This window comes from Saccopteryx leptura, chromosome 2, assembly GCF_036850995.1.
Source record: "Saccopteryx leptura isolate mSacLep1 chromosome 2, mSacLep1_pri_phased_curated, whole genome shotgun sequence".
In the NCBI taxonomy this organism is placed as follows: Eukaryota; Metazoa; Chordata; class Mammalia; order Chiroptera; family Emballonuridae; genus Saccopteryx; species Saccopteryx leptura.
The window spans coordinates 313,230,392-313,247,990 of NC_089504.1; the positions used below are offsets into that span (position 1 = coordinate 313,230,392).

Consider the following 17,599-nt stretch of genomic DNA (forward strand, 5'->3'; position numbering starts at 1 on the left):
TAGGCTATAAGTACTCTGCCTGTCCCCCACACCCAATGCAAACTATAAGAGAATATATATATATCATATTTACAAACTTATTTGAGCAACAGTTTAATGATTGTCATGCTGTCATGCCCCCCCAAACTGTATATGGTCGAAGAGTATATAACCAGCCTCTGAGATACATTTGGTGCTGCACGATTTGGGTCAGATATGCCCCATGTTAGTCACATGCAGCCGGCATATTAATAAATCTCCTCCTTTTAATAAAACCCTTCAAAATTCATCTGGACTTGGTGTCTCTACGTAAACCAGAAGAAGTGAGGCATGGTTACTTTACAACACTCCATTTTAAAATTCTTTCTTTCTTTGCTCTTCATTCTTCACTTTGTTATCCCTTGACCCTCTCTCCATACTCATTCCTCCTACAGGACTCTGTCTCCAGTAGTAAAAGTAGTTTTGAAATCAGCCGCTTAATTAACGCAGAGACACGGTGGAGCTCCGCCCTATAGGAGGAGCCAAGACTGGCATATCGAATTAGGCGGTTGGTGGTTGACAAATGAACCCTTAATCCTTTAGGGGAGCCACAGGCACACAAAAGGCCAATCAGACCGCGGTTCTAGGAATTCTGAGGGGCGGGGCTGGGCAAGCGCCCTCCCACCTCTCAGCCTCCCGCCGTGGCCATCAGAGCCTCGCGGGCTCCGGCAGGCCCCGCCCCCTGGCCATGCGCTGCGGCTATTGGGCGGTGCGCTCCCAGCCGTTGTATCAGTTTCGGGGAGAGCGCGTGGGGGCGGGTGCTGGGGCGGGACCGGGTTGGGCCCCTGGCCCGAGAGAAAAGCGGGGTGGCTCGGCTGGGCTGGGCGGACTCGGGGAACGCCGCGGCGATTGGCGAGGCGGGCGGAGCGCAGCCTCCCTGGTGCAAGGAACGGTCCCCGCTGACAGATCCCCTCTTTCCGGCCGCGCCACCCGGGAGGCGGATCCCCGGTGCCTAGGAGGCTTCCTCCGCCCGCCCTCCCTCCCGCCCTCCTTCTCCCGCGGGTCACCGGAGCGGCCTGGGAGGAGGAGGAGGAGGTCGTCGGGGGCGGCGGCGGCGGCGGGAGGAGACAGCGCTCCCCCTTCCCCGGCGGCGGCAGCGGCAGCGGCGGGGGCAGGACAATGGAGGTGGCTGTGGAGAAGGCGGCGACGGCAGCCGCGGCGGTGTCGGCGGCCGCGGCCGGAGGCTCCTCGGCGGCGCCGAGCGGGGAGAACGAGGCCGAGAGTCGGCAGGGCCCCGACTCGGAGCGCGGCGGCGAGGCGGCCCGGCTCAACCTGTTGGACACTTGCGCCGTGTGCCACCAGAACATCCAGAGCCGGGCGCCCAAGCTGCTGCCCTGCCTGCACTCCTTCTGCCAGCGCTGCCTGCCGGCGCCGCAGCGCTACCTCATGCTGCCCGCGCCCATGCTGGGCTCGGCCGACACGCCGCCGCCGCCGCCGCCGGGCCCCGGCTCGCCGGTCGGGGGCTCCTCGCCGTTCGCCACCCAAGGTGAGAGGCGGGTGCGGGGCCGCCGAGGGCGGGCGGAGGACCCGCTGTCATGTCGCCGCCGCCGGGGTGCGCGGCGGGGGAGGGGCGAAGCGGAGGGTATGTGTCGGCGGCGGTGACATGGAGGGCCCGCGCGCCCCGCGAGCAACTTCCCCGGGCGCTGTGGACTTGGCCGCGCTGCTGCCGCTGCTTCTGTCCCTCGGCTGTCTCCTCCGGGGTCAGGCGGCCCGCACTTTTGAAAAATTCTGTCGGGAGTCCGCTGTTGTCTGTATCTCGGGTTCTTTGCCAACTGCCTCTAGTTAACGGCCACCCTCTGCCTCCCCCAAAGCTTTGTCCAGGTGCATATGATCTTAATCAGCTCGTCGGTGCCCACGGGTTTTTGTGCTTGTGTGTGTGTGTGTGTGTGTGCTGGAGGGGATGAAGTGATGGGGACTTGGTTTGATGATTTCTGATCAGAGTCTATTTTCTGTCTTGCGTGTTTCGGGTTCGGTACCTTAATGAGAACCCAGTTCACTTCTCTCGGCTGTGGACAAAGGAACCAAGAGACGGTGTTTTGTTGCCTTTTTCTTTCGAAGGTTTTGTTTTGAGATGGCAAGGGGGAAAGAGGAATGGAACAAAGTGGTCTGGGGTGCCGAGTTTTCTTGTATTTTGTAGGCAACAGCTGGAAATGTTGAAGTTACCGTTCTCTTTGTGGTGTTTGTTACTGTATAATGAGACTTTTGACAGGTAGTTTCCATTGCTAACGTTAACAAGTTTGAAACACTTAAAGTTAGTTAAAGTAAGCACAGTAATTATTTCTAGTGGAATGCTAGAAGCTTTTAGGTTTTAATATTGCAAATATTTCAGCAGCTTTAAAACATACAAAGTAACTGGAAGGAGATTTATTTTTATTTAATATATAAAACACGTGTATACGATTTTTTGCTTTGCGTGGGAATTCATTTTAGAGAAACTAGCTGATTTAATTTGAGCTATGCTAATTAAATAATTGAGCGAGGTCAAGGGGTGTATGAAATTAATGTTTTATAAAGAGACTGTGGTGTTAGAATCCTCATTTAATTACATGTTAGCAACAGTATCTGGTTGAGGGAGACAATTTTCCGTAGATCCCTCTTTTTCTGCAGGTCCTGCCCGCGGAATGATTGCCTTTGTTTCTATGTTTAAAGGATATTTGTATAAGGAACATCCTTAGAAGAAAGTGTCTTCCATCAGAGCAAAGAATAGGCATGCATATTATATATAATAAAGGTAAATGTCTCCTAGAGTTAAAGGCAGGCATATTTATTGCTCATCATGAAAAATTAGGGTTCCCTAAGTCCCTAACTAGGTTTCTTCTCATGTGACACACAGCCCATTGCCTGTGCAGGTGTCAACTGGCCCTCTTCTTGTTGATGGGAACTGGGACTACAAATGGGTGTGCTTTGGCTTATGTTATTATTGTAAATAATAAACTACCCTCTGCCTGTGACGGGAGTCTCCTGTCTTTTCCTCGCATCCATGGTAAACTATTTTATTAGCTTGTTAAGTAGAGTAAATCTCAGATTCTTCACACTAATTTGCGCAGATGTGGCCCACCTGTTGGAAAGTTAGAACTGGTGAAACTTAAATCTTAGTTCTTAATTTATTTTGACACATTTTAAAGTTTCTTTTATTTATATTAAGTGGTTAAACAGGTTAGTAGTCAATTAGGATCTGAATTTTGCATAATTGTAGAATTAAGATGTATTGTTTGCATGGCCATGACATTCTGACCAGAATGAATGAAAACATGGGTAATAAAAGCTCTGATTTTCAATTCTGAGACAAGTTTGTCATTCAGATTTCTCAAAATGTTTTGTAATTCCAATCTCCAACTATTTATCTCTATCTTTCTTGAATACCGTAATTAGTAAATGAAGTTGGTATCTAGGCTCAAATAATTATAACAACGTTATTCTTTTATAATAACGTATGGTATGGTGGTCTGGTGAGTCAAAAAGGAAGAGACTACAGGACACATTAATTTTTTTTTTTTTTTTTTTTTTTTTTTTTTGCATTTTTCTGAAGCTGGAAGTGGGGAGGCAGTCAGACAGACTGCCGCATGCGCCTGACTGGGATCCACCAGGCACGCCCACCAGGGGGCAATGCTCTGCCCATGGGGGAGGTCGCTCTGTTGCGACCAGAGCCATTCTAGCTCCTTAGGCAGAGGCCACAAAGCCATCCCCAGCACCTGGGTCATCTTTGCTCCAATGGAGCCTTGGCTGCGGGAGGGGAAGAGACAGAGAGGAAGGAGAGGGGGAGGGATGGAGAAGCAGATGGGCACCTCTCCTGTGTGCCCTGGCCAAGAATCAAACCCGGGACCTCTGCACGCCAGGCCGATGCTCTACCACTGAGCCAACCGGCCAGGGCCCGGACACATTAAATTTTTATTTATTAATTTTAGAGAAGGGGGGAGAGAGAGAAAATCATTGATTAGTTGTTCCACTTATTTATGCACTAGAAAGCCCGGCGGTCATACGAAATAACGGTTGTTCTAGATATTATAAATTGTAATTAAAATGATTTGTGCAAAGGTGTCTGCTAATTCAAACTGAATTACCCAGGGCAGGCGGCGAGGACGCCCCTTTGCTTAGTGCCCCACGGGGTTTCCCCCTTCTACTTGCCTAATTGCTTAAAGTAGAGTGCAATGAAGGAAACCACTGGCGGTACATTTCTTAAGAGCCACCGCTAGCTCAATAAATAAAGGTGATTTAAATAATAAAATGTTAATTCACGTGTCAAAGATCTCTTTGTACACAACATTTCTTGTGTAGATCTTTCCATCATTTTTAAGCTCACCTTGCAGAGGACCATCAATTATTTTTAATTTTACGTCCATTCTTTCACGAACTCTTGAACAGGCAACATAAAGTTGTGTCCAAATGCAGGCTCAGGTAAAAAAATGCCAACATTGAGAAAATTATTTCTTGCCACGGTCAAATTGATTAGTTTCTCACTTGAAGTTTAAGGACTGACAGTGTTCACATTTAATATTCATGTCACCAGAGGAATGCTCAAAAATTAAAGTTTCTCCATTTGAAACTGTTTTAATCCTTTTTGCGTTTAGGTCAGCATTACTCTGTCGTTTTTGCATTTCTCTCCTGGCTTTGTTCAAGGGACTCATTTTGTCGAGACAGGCTTTTTTGTCTTGCATCTGAGGCAAGCCTTGTTTCTCTATGCTCATCAGTCTCATTTTGCCGAGAAAGACGCATTTGCTCTGCGACTGAAGCAAGCCTTGTCTTTCTCTGCTCAGTGGTTTCTTTTTGTCAAGAAAGCCGTTTTTGTGCAGCTTTAGCTCCTTTTCTCACCTCTTCAGTGCTGTATTTTCTAGGAGGCATTCTTAAAAGAAATTACGTTAAGACGTAGTTTTTATGTAAAACAGATGATTGCCAATGCAAACAAATGTTCACCTTCCCCCTGACACGCTCAATTTGCGTTCAGCCTTAAATTGTTTCAAAAGCAGATGATTGCCAATGCAAACAAATGTTCACCTTCCCCCTGACCCGCTCAATTTGCGTTCAGTCGTGGCAACTTCACCCCATTGGCTAGTACAGTTACGCAAGCAACCAATAAGCTATCGGCGACAAACAGACACTTAAGCCGCATATAATAAAGATTCGTTGGTTGATTCTTGTGCCTGGGCAGGGATTATTTTTTATCTTTGAGTTTGTAAGCAAAAGTTTAAGGAAAGCATTTACAATGGAAGATCAATGTTTTTGTTTTTATACTGAGAAAGAAAAGGCTTTAATGTTACTTTAGAAGTGTATACCTCTAAAAAGAGTTAGGGTTATCTTCAATGAATTAAAAATATCCTGGGCCTTCTTGACTGGAGTGTTTTCTTCCTCTCTCCTTGCAAACTTACTTTAATACTAGCTGAATCAACAGTTTAGACACATTAGGATTCCTTTGATCACCTGTTCTTCATTCTCTTAATGAACTTGTGAGTACATCTGTCCTGGATGAAACTACACATACCATACCTATAGGGCTAAGCAGGTTAATTGGGATGGAGAGCTATGAGCCTGGTATTATAGTAATAGGGAAATGGTGGGGAATGAAAGGTGGCAAATTCTACTGAGCTCCAGCAGATAGATTGTCATGTGATAGTGCAGGTCCAGTTTTGAAGGACTTTTCTTTCTGGGTTTTGTGGTTTTTTTTTTTCTTTAAAGAGAAGTGTGAAATCTTGATTTTGTGTAAAATTTCTCTAGTATTAGATATTGGCAGGTATTTGAAAGAAAATAACATACCTACAAAAGTCCATTGTGTAGGCCAAACAAAAAGTTTGAGGCCATATAACATGTTCCATTTATATTCTTAACTTTTAGATTGGAATTTTCCATTTTTAGCTGTACTAGAATCACCTGGTGTACTTGTTAAAATTTATATTTCTAGGTCCCTCAACCCAGAGAGCCCAATTTGGCATAGTTTTAGAATTCTAGAGTATAATATGAAACCTAGTGTTTTCTTAGCTCAAAATACAGTTAGTTAATTATAAGAGGGTTCTTTTGGAAAACTTAAGACCAAAATTCAGATGTAGGAGTCGTAATTCTCAACAGTATTATATCTAGTTCCCCTTGCCATTAAACTTTTTGGTGTTCCTTATTTTATCCTAAATGAATTTATAGAAAATAAATTCTTCCTCTTTTTGGGGGGGGGGGGACAGAGAGAGTCAGAGAGAGGGACTGACAGGAAGGGAGAGAGATAAGAAGCATCAATTCTTCATTGCAGCATCTTAGTTGTTCATTGATTGCTTTCTCATATGTGCCTGACGAGGGTAGGGGGGGTGTCTACAGCAGAGTGAGTGACCCCTTGCTCAAGTCGGCAACCCTACACTCAAGCCAGCAACTTTGGGGTTTCAAACCTGGGTCCTCCACACCCCAGATCGATGCTCTGTCCACTGCTCCACCGCCTGGTCAGGCCCTAACTCATTTTTAAATATTAAAATCACTATAATGCTTTATCTTTTTTTAAAAAACTAACTTGTAAGAAAGAAGTATAATTTACAAATGCTCAAAAATGTTTGAAAGGGGCCACGTTATTTGTCCAGGAGTGTGAATGTATATGTAACGCTCAATTCTGGAAGCTGATTTCTTTTGGTTCTTAGCAAAAAGTATAAATTCATTTTGAGTACAAAATATAATGGCAAAGGATTAATAGTATTTAAAGTTGATTCATATTGTCTATATCTGTTTTATACACAACAGTTCTATATACAGTGTTTACCTGTTGATGGAAATTACTATTGTTTTCAGTTTTAGGCTACTATGAATGAAATTTTTCCTTTTTAAAGAAAGATTGATTTATTGCCCTGGCTGGATAGCTCAGTTGGTTTAGAGCAGTGTTTCCCAACCTTTTTTGTGCCATGCCCCACCTTAACCTTTCTAAAATTTTTATGTCCCCCCCATGTAACATACATAATTTTTAACATTAAAAAATTGATTTGTTCACTTAATAAACATAAATGATAGGTTCTAGGAAGAAATCACTATGAAATTGTTAACAAAACACAGTAAGTAAAATTTCAAAACAGCCCTGGCCGGTTGGCTCAGCGGTAGAGCGTTGGCCTAGCTTGCGGAGGACCCGGGTTCGATTCCTGGCCAGGGCACACAGGAGAAGCGCCCATTTGCTTCTCCACCCCTCCGCCGCGCTTTCCTCTCTGTCTGTCTCTTCCCCTCCCGCAGCCGAGGCTCCATTGGAGCAAAGATGGCCTGGGCGCTGGGGATGGCTCTGTGGCCTCTGTCTCAGGCGCTAGAGTGGCTCTGGTCGCAACATGGCGACGCCCAGGATGGGCAGAGCATCGCCCCCTGGTGGACAGAGCATCGCCCCTGGTGGGCGTGCCGGGTGGATCCCGGTCGGGCGCATGCGGGAGTCTGCCTGACTGTCTCTCCCCGTTTCCAGCTTCAGAAAAATGAAAAAAAAAAAAAAAAATCAAAACATAATGAAAAACAGAAATTTAAATTCCAAATAATTTTAATACAGATTTTTCTATATTAATTTATTATTTTAATTTAGTGTGATCCTTGCGCTTGCTGCTTGCTGCACAGATATTTTATATTAGGTTCCAATTTGGTTAGCTTTAGTCTCAAGTCTCCACGTTGTGTTATATCTAGCCGATTTCTTTTTTTTACCAGTAAATCATTTACAGCACTAAATCCACATTCAGCTAAAAATGAAGATGGAAACGGTAGCAATAGGTTTCTTGCACATTTGGTTGAATTTGGGTATTTGATTTCTGTTTCCTCACAAAGCCATGCCATCGCTCCTTTGATATTAAATAAAGCTAACTGACTCATCATTTTGCAATTCTGCGAGTTCTTCTTGATACTGCATATTTGATATATCAGACAAATCCACTAACATTGGCTGCATCATCCATGTTGGGAAATCAATTTGTTTTAAATCAGAAAATCTTTCTTTTAAATCAGCCGATAGAATATTCAAATGATTGACAATAACAAGTAAAGCGGTATCAGTTACTTCACATTTTTGGAGCCAATGAAACTGTTTAAAGTTTTTGTTGTTAATATGTTTTTGTCATAACTCAATATTGGTAATGAAACCAAATATCTTTGCTTTTGCATCGACAAGAGTTTTATTTGTTCCTTGAAGTTGCTTATTTAATATATTTAGTTTTTCAAAGATATTGGCTAAATAACTCACAAATGCTTTACCATCTATTGTTAACAGATACTTCATTTCAGGTTTGTCGCTTAAAAAATCACTAAGAGTATCAAACAGTTCCATAAACCTTTTCAAACAGTTTCCTTTAGATAGCCATCTTACTTCAATAGGAAGTAAAAGTCTCACATGGTCTTCATTTTGTTCTTCACAAAATAGCTTGAAAAGACGCTCACATTTGGCACTAGCTTTAATAGCATTAACACACTTTATTACTGTATGTAATACTTCATTCAGAACAGGTGAGATGTTTTTAGCTACCAAGTTTTCCCTATGAATAACACAATGCACAAGAATCATTTCTGGATTCGCATCTTTCATCAATTTTAAGCAGCCATTTTTCTTGCCCATCATATTGGGAGCACCATCTGCAGCACAAGAAGTTCTATTTTTCATTGGTATATCATTGACATACATCTAAGTAGTTTTTTAGCTTATTATATATATCTTTGGAGGTAGTGGTGCTTTCTAATCTTTTACAGAACAACATTTCTTCAGCAAAATGTCCTTTATCAATATATCTTACGTAAGTTATCAATACTGCCTCACTGTCTCTCAAAGTTGATTCATCCATTTGCAAGGAGAATTTTCTTGTTTTCAGCTTTTCAATAAGTTGTTTTTCAATATCCTCACTCATTTCGTCTATTCTTCTGCTAACAGTATTGTCACTGAGTGGCATAGCTTTTACATCTTTGTCATCTTTTTCAAGAACCGTTTTAAGAAATGCTGATATTGATGATTTTATTAAATTCTCTCCTATAGTGTGATTTTTCTCCAGTTTTAGCAATGAATAAAGAAATTTGATAACGCCTCAAGAACACGATTATTAGTTGAAGTATGAGCAGTAAATAGAGACTTTGATGTTGTTCTTTTTTCAAAAATTTTCTTTAAAGTTTTAAAGTAACTCAAATCTGAATTAATATGAGCACTATGTTTCGCCTTCAAATTCGCCTCAAGACGACCTCGTTTCATTGATTCGTTGGTCAAGCATTGCTGGCATAAAAGACAAAAAGGAATCCGCTCATCGTGAACAGTGGGTATGAACCCAAATTTTAAATATTCCTCCGAATATTGACGAGTTTTTTCTTGCTTGCACCACTCATTTTACTATGGGCTATAAGAAATAAAAATAAGATCAATTAAAAATTAATATTAAAATATGTGTTAAAATATATTCAATGTGACATAGAGTAAACGTATACTAAAAATTCATATTTATTTAAATGTATATAGCACATTTACTACACTACCACCACAAATCAAAAGGTATCTATATTTTTTCCACTTGACAAAATTTTCTGGAAAGTTATGCTTCTAAAATTAAAATTGTCGTGCATGCACTATTATAGCCCCAATAATATTTATAAAATATTAGTGCTTTCTAGCCCCGATGCAAGAAGTACTTAATAAAGAGTTTAATATTGATAAAAATAAAATCAAATACTTACCAATTATATCTATACAATATATATGTATATTTATTAAATCAACGAGCTTTTACAACAGTTTTGACTGACACTTATTTCAAATTAACACCAACTGAATGATGTGAAACACTACAGAAGTTACGATGGGCCAATTAGGTGAGAATAACTGCGTTGTTTAGCGAGTTTTTAAAACGTCCGGGGTCCCCCGCGGCAGACGGCACGCTCCGCGGTGAACCCAGGATGAAGTTTACTTGACAACGCCAATCACCCAGTTGATATTTTGGTCTCGTCAAACGAACTTACACTTAATAATTATTTACCGCAATTATTTAAGAATTACATTTTTTGTTAAATTTGGCACCGATATCTAGCATTGCATTTAAATGGCCCGGGGCGAAAGAGTTGTGTCAAGTCCATTTTCAAATTGCCCCCCTTAACTATTGAATTGCCCCCCTGTGGGGCGTGGGACCCATGTTGGGAAACACCGGTTTAGAGCATAATCCTGAAGTGCAGAGGTTGTCAGTTCAGCCCCTGGCCAGGGCACATACAGGAACAGATTGATGTTCCCGTCTCTCTCTCTCTCAAATCAATAAAGCAAACATTAAAATAGCATTTAAAAAATAAATAAAAATTAAGTTATATATATATACATACATATATGTATATGTTACAGAAACTGGGGAGAGAGTGAGGGGATCAAGAAATATCACTTTAGTTCATTGCTTGCTTGTTGCATGTACCTTGACCAGGCAAGCCCAGGGTTTTGAACCAGCAACCTTAGTGTTTCAGGTCAGCCCCCTATCTACTGTGCCACCACAGGCCAGGCATGAATAAAATTTTTATAAGTATTTGTAGACAGGTCTTTATGTGGGTATGTTTTTATTTCCTTGGGTAAAATTTAGAATTGGAATTTCTTGTTTGCATCATAAATGTATGTTACCCTGGCTGTACCATTTTGCTGCATTCCCTCCAGCAGTGTATGAGAGTTTGGGGGTTTTTTTTTGTTTTTTTTTACAGAGAGAGAGTCAGACAGAGGGATAGATAGGGACAGACAGGAACGGAGAGAGATGAGAAGCATCATTCATCAGTTTTTCGTTGTGACATCTTAGTTGTTCATTGATTGCTTTCTCATATGTGCCTTGACCATGGGCCTTCAACAGACCGAGTAACCCCTTGCTCAAGCCAGCAACCTTGGGTCCAAGCTGGTGAGCTTTCTCAAACCAGATGAGCCCACGCTCAAGCTGGCGAGCTCGGGGTCTTGAACCTGGGTCCTCCGCATCCCAGTCCGACACTATCCACTGCGCCACCGCCTGGTCAGGCATATGAGAGTTCTAGTTGGTTCACATCCTCACAAATTTGGGTAATGTTATTATTTACCATTGACTTTCTAGTTTGAGTGAAGGAGTATATCATGGTTTTAATTTTTATTTCTCTGATGACTGATGAGGAGCATCATTTCCTATGCTTATTAGCCATTTGTATACAGTATCTCTTTTGTTAAAATTTCAGTTTAAGTCTTTTGCAGATATTAAAAATTAGGTAGTTTGCCTTATTATTTTTATTGATTTTAGAAAGAGAGGAATGGAGAGAGAAACATCTATTTGTTGTTCCACTTATTTATGCATTCATTGGTTGATTCTTGCATGTGTTCTGACCAGGAATTGAACCCACAACCTTAGCATATGGGGATGACACTAACCCACTGGGCTACCCAGCAAGGGCCAGTTTTCCTTATAGTTGAAAAGTAAAAATTCTTTATATTTTGCATATTGGTCCTGTTAGGCACAAATCGCAAGTATTTTTCCCCCACTTCTTTAGCATTCTTGTTCACTTTTTTAAATGATGTTTTATAGAGCTGAAGTTTTAAATGTTGATATGTGGTTTATCAGGTTTTTTTTTTAATGGTTAGTAATTTTTGTCTTCTTACAATTCTATGCCCAACCCAAGTTTGCTAAGATTTTCTCCTATTTTTTCTTTCTGTATTGTCATTGTTAAGCTTTTAAGTACTTTTTGTATGAGATAAGTTATAATCAACTGTATTTGAGGTTCATGTCTTTAATCATATGTGGAAGCACTATTTATTGAAACAAGTTCTTTCCCATTATATTACTATGCCATTTTTGAGGAAAATCAGTTGAACATACATGTATAGTTCAGTTTCTGTACTCTATTTTTTATTGATCTATCCGTTCAGTACTGTCTATACATTAATTCTAGTGTTTTAAGAAAATTTGAAATTGGACAGTTTTGTTCTTTTTCAATATTGTTTTGGCTCTTTAAAGTCATTTGCATTTCTTTATAAATTTGAGAATCAGCTTGTCAGTTTATACACAAAAACCTGTGTGATTTTTATTGGAATTGCATTGAATCTGGAACCAGTTTGGGGAGGATGATCTTAATAACATTGACTATTCCTATCTATGAACATGTTTTATCTCCCACTTATTTAGGTCGTTAATTTCTCAGCACACTTTAATTGTAGTGGTATTGTACAATTTTTGAGAAGTAAGTGGTGTTTTTAAATTTCCAATTGTTAGTTGCTAGTATATTGAATACAGTTGAGTTGTGTATTAATTGTATGTCATTATCTTACTAAATTCAATTATTAAACCTAGTTGTTTTTTTAGACCATTATGTTGCCTAAACAGGTAGTTACACTTCTTTCTTGCCATTTTTTATAATTGTCATTCTTTTCCCATTGTTGCACTACCTAGACTAGGCGTCCTGCGGGCCACATGTGGCGCCCTGAGGCCATTTATCCGGCTCCAAGGCCCCCCCCCCCCCTGCACTTCTGGAAGGGGCAACTCTTTCAGTGGTGGTCAGTGAGAGGAGCACTGTATGTGGCAGCCCTTCAACGGTCTGAGGGACAGTGAACTGGCCTCCTATGTAAAAAGTTTGGGAACCCCTGACTTAGACTATCCAGTACAATATTGAATAGTTTAATTTCAGTATTAAATGAGAGAGGATATTAATTGCCTCATTCGTTATCTTAGGAAAACATTCATTCGTTTACTATTAATATGTTAGCTGTTAGTTTTTTATAGATGCCCATTATCAAAAGAAGTTTCAGTCCTGTGTAATTATACAGTGTGTTTGTAAAGTCATGGTGCACTTTTGACCAGTCACAGGAAAGCAACAAAAGACGATAGAAATGTGAAATCTGCACCAAATAAAAGGAAAGCTCTCCCAGTTTCATACCTATTCATAGTGCAGTTCGATGTGGGCTGACACACAGATTTTTTAGGGCTCCTTAGGTAGCTATCCCGTATAGCCTCTACAGCAGGGGTCCCCAAACTATGGCCAGATGGCCACATGCGGCCCCCTGAGGCCATTTATCTGGCCCCCGCCGCTCTTCCGGAAGGGGCACCTCTTTCATTGGTGGTCAGTGAGAGGAGCATAGTTCCCATTGAAATACTGGTCAGTTTGTTGATTTAAATTTACTTGTTTTTTATTTTAAATATTGTATTTGTTCCCATTTTGGTTTTTTACTTTAAAATAAGATAATGTGCAGTGTGCATAGGGATTTTTTCATAGTTTTTTTTTATAGTCCGGCCCTCCAACGGTCTGAGGGACAGTGAACTGGCCCCCTGTGTAAAAAGCAGGGGTCTGTAGACTCCTGCTCTACAGACTCGTCACTGACTGATGGCCTACCAAAACGGGGTTTCTCCACCAAACTGCTGGTTTCCTTCAACTGCTTATCCCAACGAGTAATGTTATTCCTATGTGGTGGCACTTTGTTATAAACGCGCCGATATTCATGTTGCACTTTGGTCACAGATTCGAATTTAGCGAGCCACAGAACACACTGAACTTTCCTCTGTACCGTCCACATCTCGACTGGCATGGCCGTGGGCTGCTCCGCTGTATACACGGTGTTATGTCATCAGGCGCACAGGCGCACAGGCTGCCACATTACCCTACAGAAACTGGGAGGGTTTTCCTTTTATTTGGTGCAGATTTCACATTTCTATTGTCTTTTGTTGCTTTCCTGTGACTGGTCAAAAGTGCACCATGACTTTACAGACACACCGTATTAACCAGTGTCATCCCAGTAAATTAACTTTAAAAATGTTTTCTTCTATTCCTAGTGTGCTGAGGGTTTTTATCATAAATGGATGGTGAATTTGGTGAAATTATTTTTCTGTACACTATTTGTAAAAATGATCATTTGATTTTTCATTTTATCCTTTAATATAGTGAATTACATTGATTTCCAGATGTTAAACCAATAAACCACTCTTGGGTTATACCCCTACTTGGTTATTCTTTTCATATGTCTGAATTTGATTTGCAAATATTTTAAGAATTTTTTAGTGTTCATGAGAAATATTAGTGATACAGTTTTCTTGTAATATTGGCCTCAAAATTTGATGAGATAGTCCCTTTATCTCTGTTTTCTGAAAGAGTGTTTGTAAAATTAATATTCTTTCTTAAATATTTGACAGAATTCACCAATGAATGCATCTGGGAATGGAGTTCTTTTCTTTCTTTCTGTCTTTCTCTTCCCTCCCTCCCTCCCTCCCTCCCTCCCTCCCTCCCTCCCTCCCTCCTTCCTTCCTTCCTTCCTTCCTTCCTTCCTTCCTTCTTCTGTTATCCCTTTTTTTCTTTTTCTTCTCTTTCTCTCTCTTTTTTTTTTTTTTTTTATTTATGTGCCTTGACCGCAGGCCTTTAGCAGACCGAGTAACCCCTTGCTCGAGCCAGGGACGTTGGGCTCAAGCTGGTGAGCTTTTGCTCAAACCAGATGAGCCCTCGCTCAAGCTGGTGACCTCGGGGTTTCGAACCTGGGCCCTCCGCATCCCAGTCCAACGCTCTATCCACTGCTCCACCGCCTGGTCAGGCTCTTCTCTTTTTTTTAAAAATGAGTTTTCTTTATGGCAAGGTTTTTGATTAGGAATTTAATGTCTCTAATAGATACAAGGCTGTTCAGATTTTTTATTTCTTGTCAAATTCTATTTTGGTAAATTGAAGAAAATTGTCAGTTTCATCTGATTGGGACATTTAGTGGCATAAATTAGTTCATAGCAGTCCTGTCCTTTTAAGGTTTTCAGAAGATGAATGATATTCCCTCTATTCCTATTTGTAATTCATAGTTTTTCCTTTTTTGGGTCACTATTAAAAAGGACTTATCAACTAATTTTTGGCTTTGTTCTATTTATTCTTTGTTTTTGCTTTAAAGTATAGGGGTTTTTTCCCTCTAAGCTACCTCAAATTTTGTGGGTTTTTTTTTTTCATTACTGTTCCATTAAAATATTCAAAAATTTCTCTTGTGTCCCCCCCACCCTCCACATGACCTATGGATTGTTTAGAAGTGTGTTCATTTAAAGGTATATAGTTTCTGAATAGCTTGTTCCATTATAGTAAAAAAAAAACTACTATGTAAGATTCAAATCTTTTGAAGTTTATTGACATTTTCTGTCCTAGCAAATCATCTACCTTGCTGAATGTTCCACATGCTTTGGAAAAGAATTTAAATTCTGTATTGACTGGGCGCAATATTCTGTAAATGTCAATTAGGACAAGTTGGTTGATAGTGTTGTAAAATCTATACAGTGGTGGTACCTTAAGATACGAACAGACTAACATACAAATTTTTTAAGATATGAGCTGTGACTTGGTCCGTATTTTTGTTTGAGTCTGAGCGAAATTCTGAGATACGAGTCGTGATTTGGGAAGCTGCCAAGTTGGTGCTTTGGCGCATGGATCCAGTATTGGCAGTTTGATATACGAGTTGACTGATTTACAAGCTCGGTTACAGAATGAATTCAATTCATATCTCAAGGTACCACTGTATTCTTACTGGGGTTTTTTTGTTGTTCTATCAGTTATAGAGATGAATGTTAAAATCTTCAGGCATGATTATTGATTTATCCCTAATTAACCTGTTGTTGTTTTTTTTAATTTAGAAATTAGATTTAATGGGGAGACATTGGTCAATAAGAATACATAGGTTTCAGGCAAACATCTCTATAGGATTTAAACTGTTGATTGTGTTGTGTGCCTATCACCCAAAGTCGTATCATTTCTGTCACCATATATTTGTCCCTCTTTACTCCCCTTGACCCCCCTTCCCCTGGTAACCACTTCACTTTTGTCTGTGTTCATGAGTCTATTTTTATATCCTACCTGTGTGTGAAATCATATAGTTCTTAGCTTTTTCTGATGTATTTATCCTTAGCATAATGTTCTCACTTAGCATAATTGTTCTCAAAGTCGGTCCATGTTGTTGTGAATGGCAATATATCATCATTTCTTATGGATGAGTAGTATTCCATTGTGTGTGTGTGTGTGTGTATCACATTTTCTTTATCCAATCCTCTGTTGAGGGACACTTCGGTTGTTTCCATGTCTTGACTACTAAATGATGCGATGAACATGGGGGGTGCATGTGAAATATAGAAAAAGGTTTTTTTTAGCAAATAGGTAATTTAAAGGCTTTTAGCAAAAGTAACTTCATTTAGCTTCTCTCATCTTAAACTACCTCAGAAATTACTTAGGTTTAAAACTCCCTACCCCAGCCTTGCCAAATTATTGTGGTGTCAGGGATAGGTTGTAAATCCTAGAATGTTTAGGAATATTTTTGTTAGATAGGCGAAACATTTATCACTATTGTAGTCTTAGTGTGTAGAAATGTTTTTTCCTTCTAATGGATCCTATAGATAACCATTGTAACAAGACAGTAAAATTTAATGAGCATATAATACAAAGTGGCCTTGGTGCTTGAGAATCACCAATTGCAATAAATCCATACTTCAAGTAGAACTCCTAGTATTGTCTGTTAAATGAAGCTGCCTTTTTCTTCGAGGTCGTAGGTTCTTCTTCTGTCTCACTGGCCCTATTCCACTTCGCAAAACAACTTTCAATGGAATTTTGTTTTCCACTCATTTTGCTAGTTTAAGGGTTTAATTTTAGCGGCAGCGTATCACGAGACCGAGACAAGCGTCAAGAGTGAGTCTTAGACGAATGTAACAGAGGGAATCTGGTCATTTTTTAAAAATAAAACATCGTTCAGACTTAAGTATAAACAAAATGGAAATAATATGTTACTTATTCTTTTTCTGCGGACCGGTACCAAATGGCCCATGGACTGGTACTGGCCCGCGGCCCAGGGTTTGGGAACCACTGCAGTAGAAGGAATGCTGGGTTATATGGTAGCTCTATTCTTAATGTTTTGAGAAACCATTGTACTGGCTTTCATAATAGTTGTACCAGTTTACATTCCCACCAGCAGTGAGTGAAGGTTCCTTTTTCTCCACAGCCTCTCAACACTTGTTATTACCTGTCTTGTTTATAATAGCCAATCTAATGGGTGTGAGGTGGTCTTTTGTCATTTTGATTTGTATTTCTCTAATAGCTAGCAAAGGTGAGCATCTTTTCATATATCTATTTGTTGTTTGTATGTCTTCATGAGAGAAGTGTTCAGATTCACTTATTTTTAAATTTGGATTGTTTGCTTGTTTGTTGTTGAGCTTTGTGAGTTCTTTATATATTTTAAGTATTAAGGTTTTGTCAGAGTTGTTTGTGCCTATCAACTCCCATTTGGTTGGCTGGTTAGTTTTGGCTGCAGGTGTTTTGAAGCTTTGTCTTACAGCTGAATTGCCTCTCCTTTTAAACAGTGAAATGTCCTTCTTTATCTCATACTACTTCTTCATTAAGTCTCTGTTGTCTTATATTATTAATAAAGCTACACCAATTTTCTGTCTTTGGGTTTGAATGATGTATTTTTCCATTCTTTTATCTTTTTTAGTTTAAGTGTGTCTGCTGTAGACAATGTGTAGTTGGGTCTAGCTTTCTTATCCAAGCTGTACATTTTTGCTTTTAATTGTTTAATCTTATTTACATTGAAGTTATTATTAGTATGGTGGAGTTTAAGACTACCATCTTTTTGTTTTCTTTTTGTTCCTGTTGGGTTTCTAGTATCTTTGCCTTTCTCTCCATCCCTTAGCAGTTCCTCTCTGGTTAGCTTTCGGAGGTTTTA

General features: G+C 40.2%; 1 protein-coding gene across 6 annotated transcripts in view; it reads left to right on the plus strand.

Moving 5' to 3' along the window:
• The first annotated feature begins 831 nt into the window (after positions 1–831).
• TRIM24 (tripartite motif containing 24) overlaps positions 832–17,599 on the plus strand; it is a 95,410-nt gene continuing 78,642 nt past the window's right edge. For 4 of the 6 annotated variants that reach the window (XM_066362802.1, XM_066362805.1, XM_066362804.1 and 1 more), the window contains exon 1: positions 833–1,504. In XM_066362802.1, the coding sequence (XP_066218899.1) occupies positions 1,138–1,504 (367 nt within the window). In that variant the 5' untranslated portion in view covers positions 833–1,137. Of the gene's footprint in view, positions 1,505–17,599 lie in introns of all 6 variants that reach the window. The other 2 variants (XM_066362803.1, XM_066362806.1) reach the window with 1 other exon arrangement.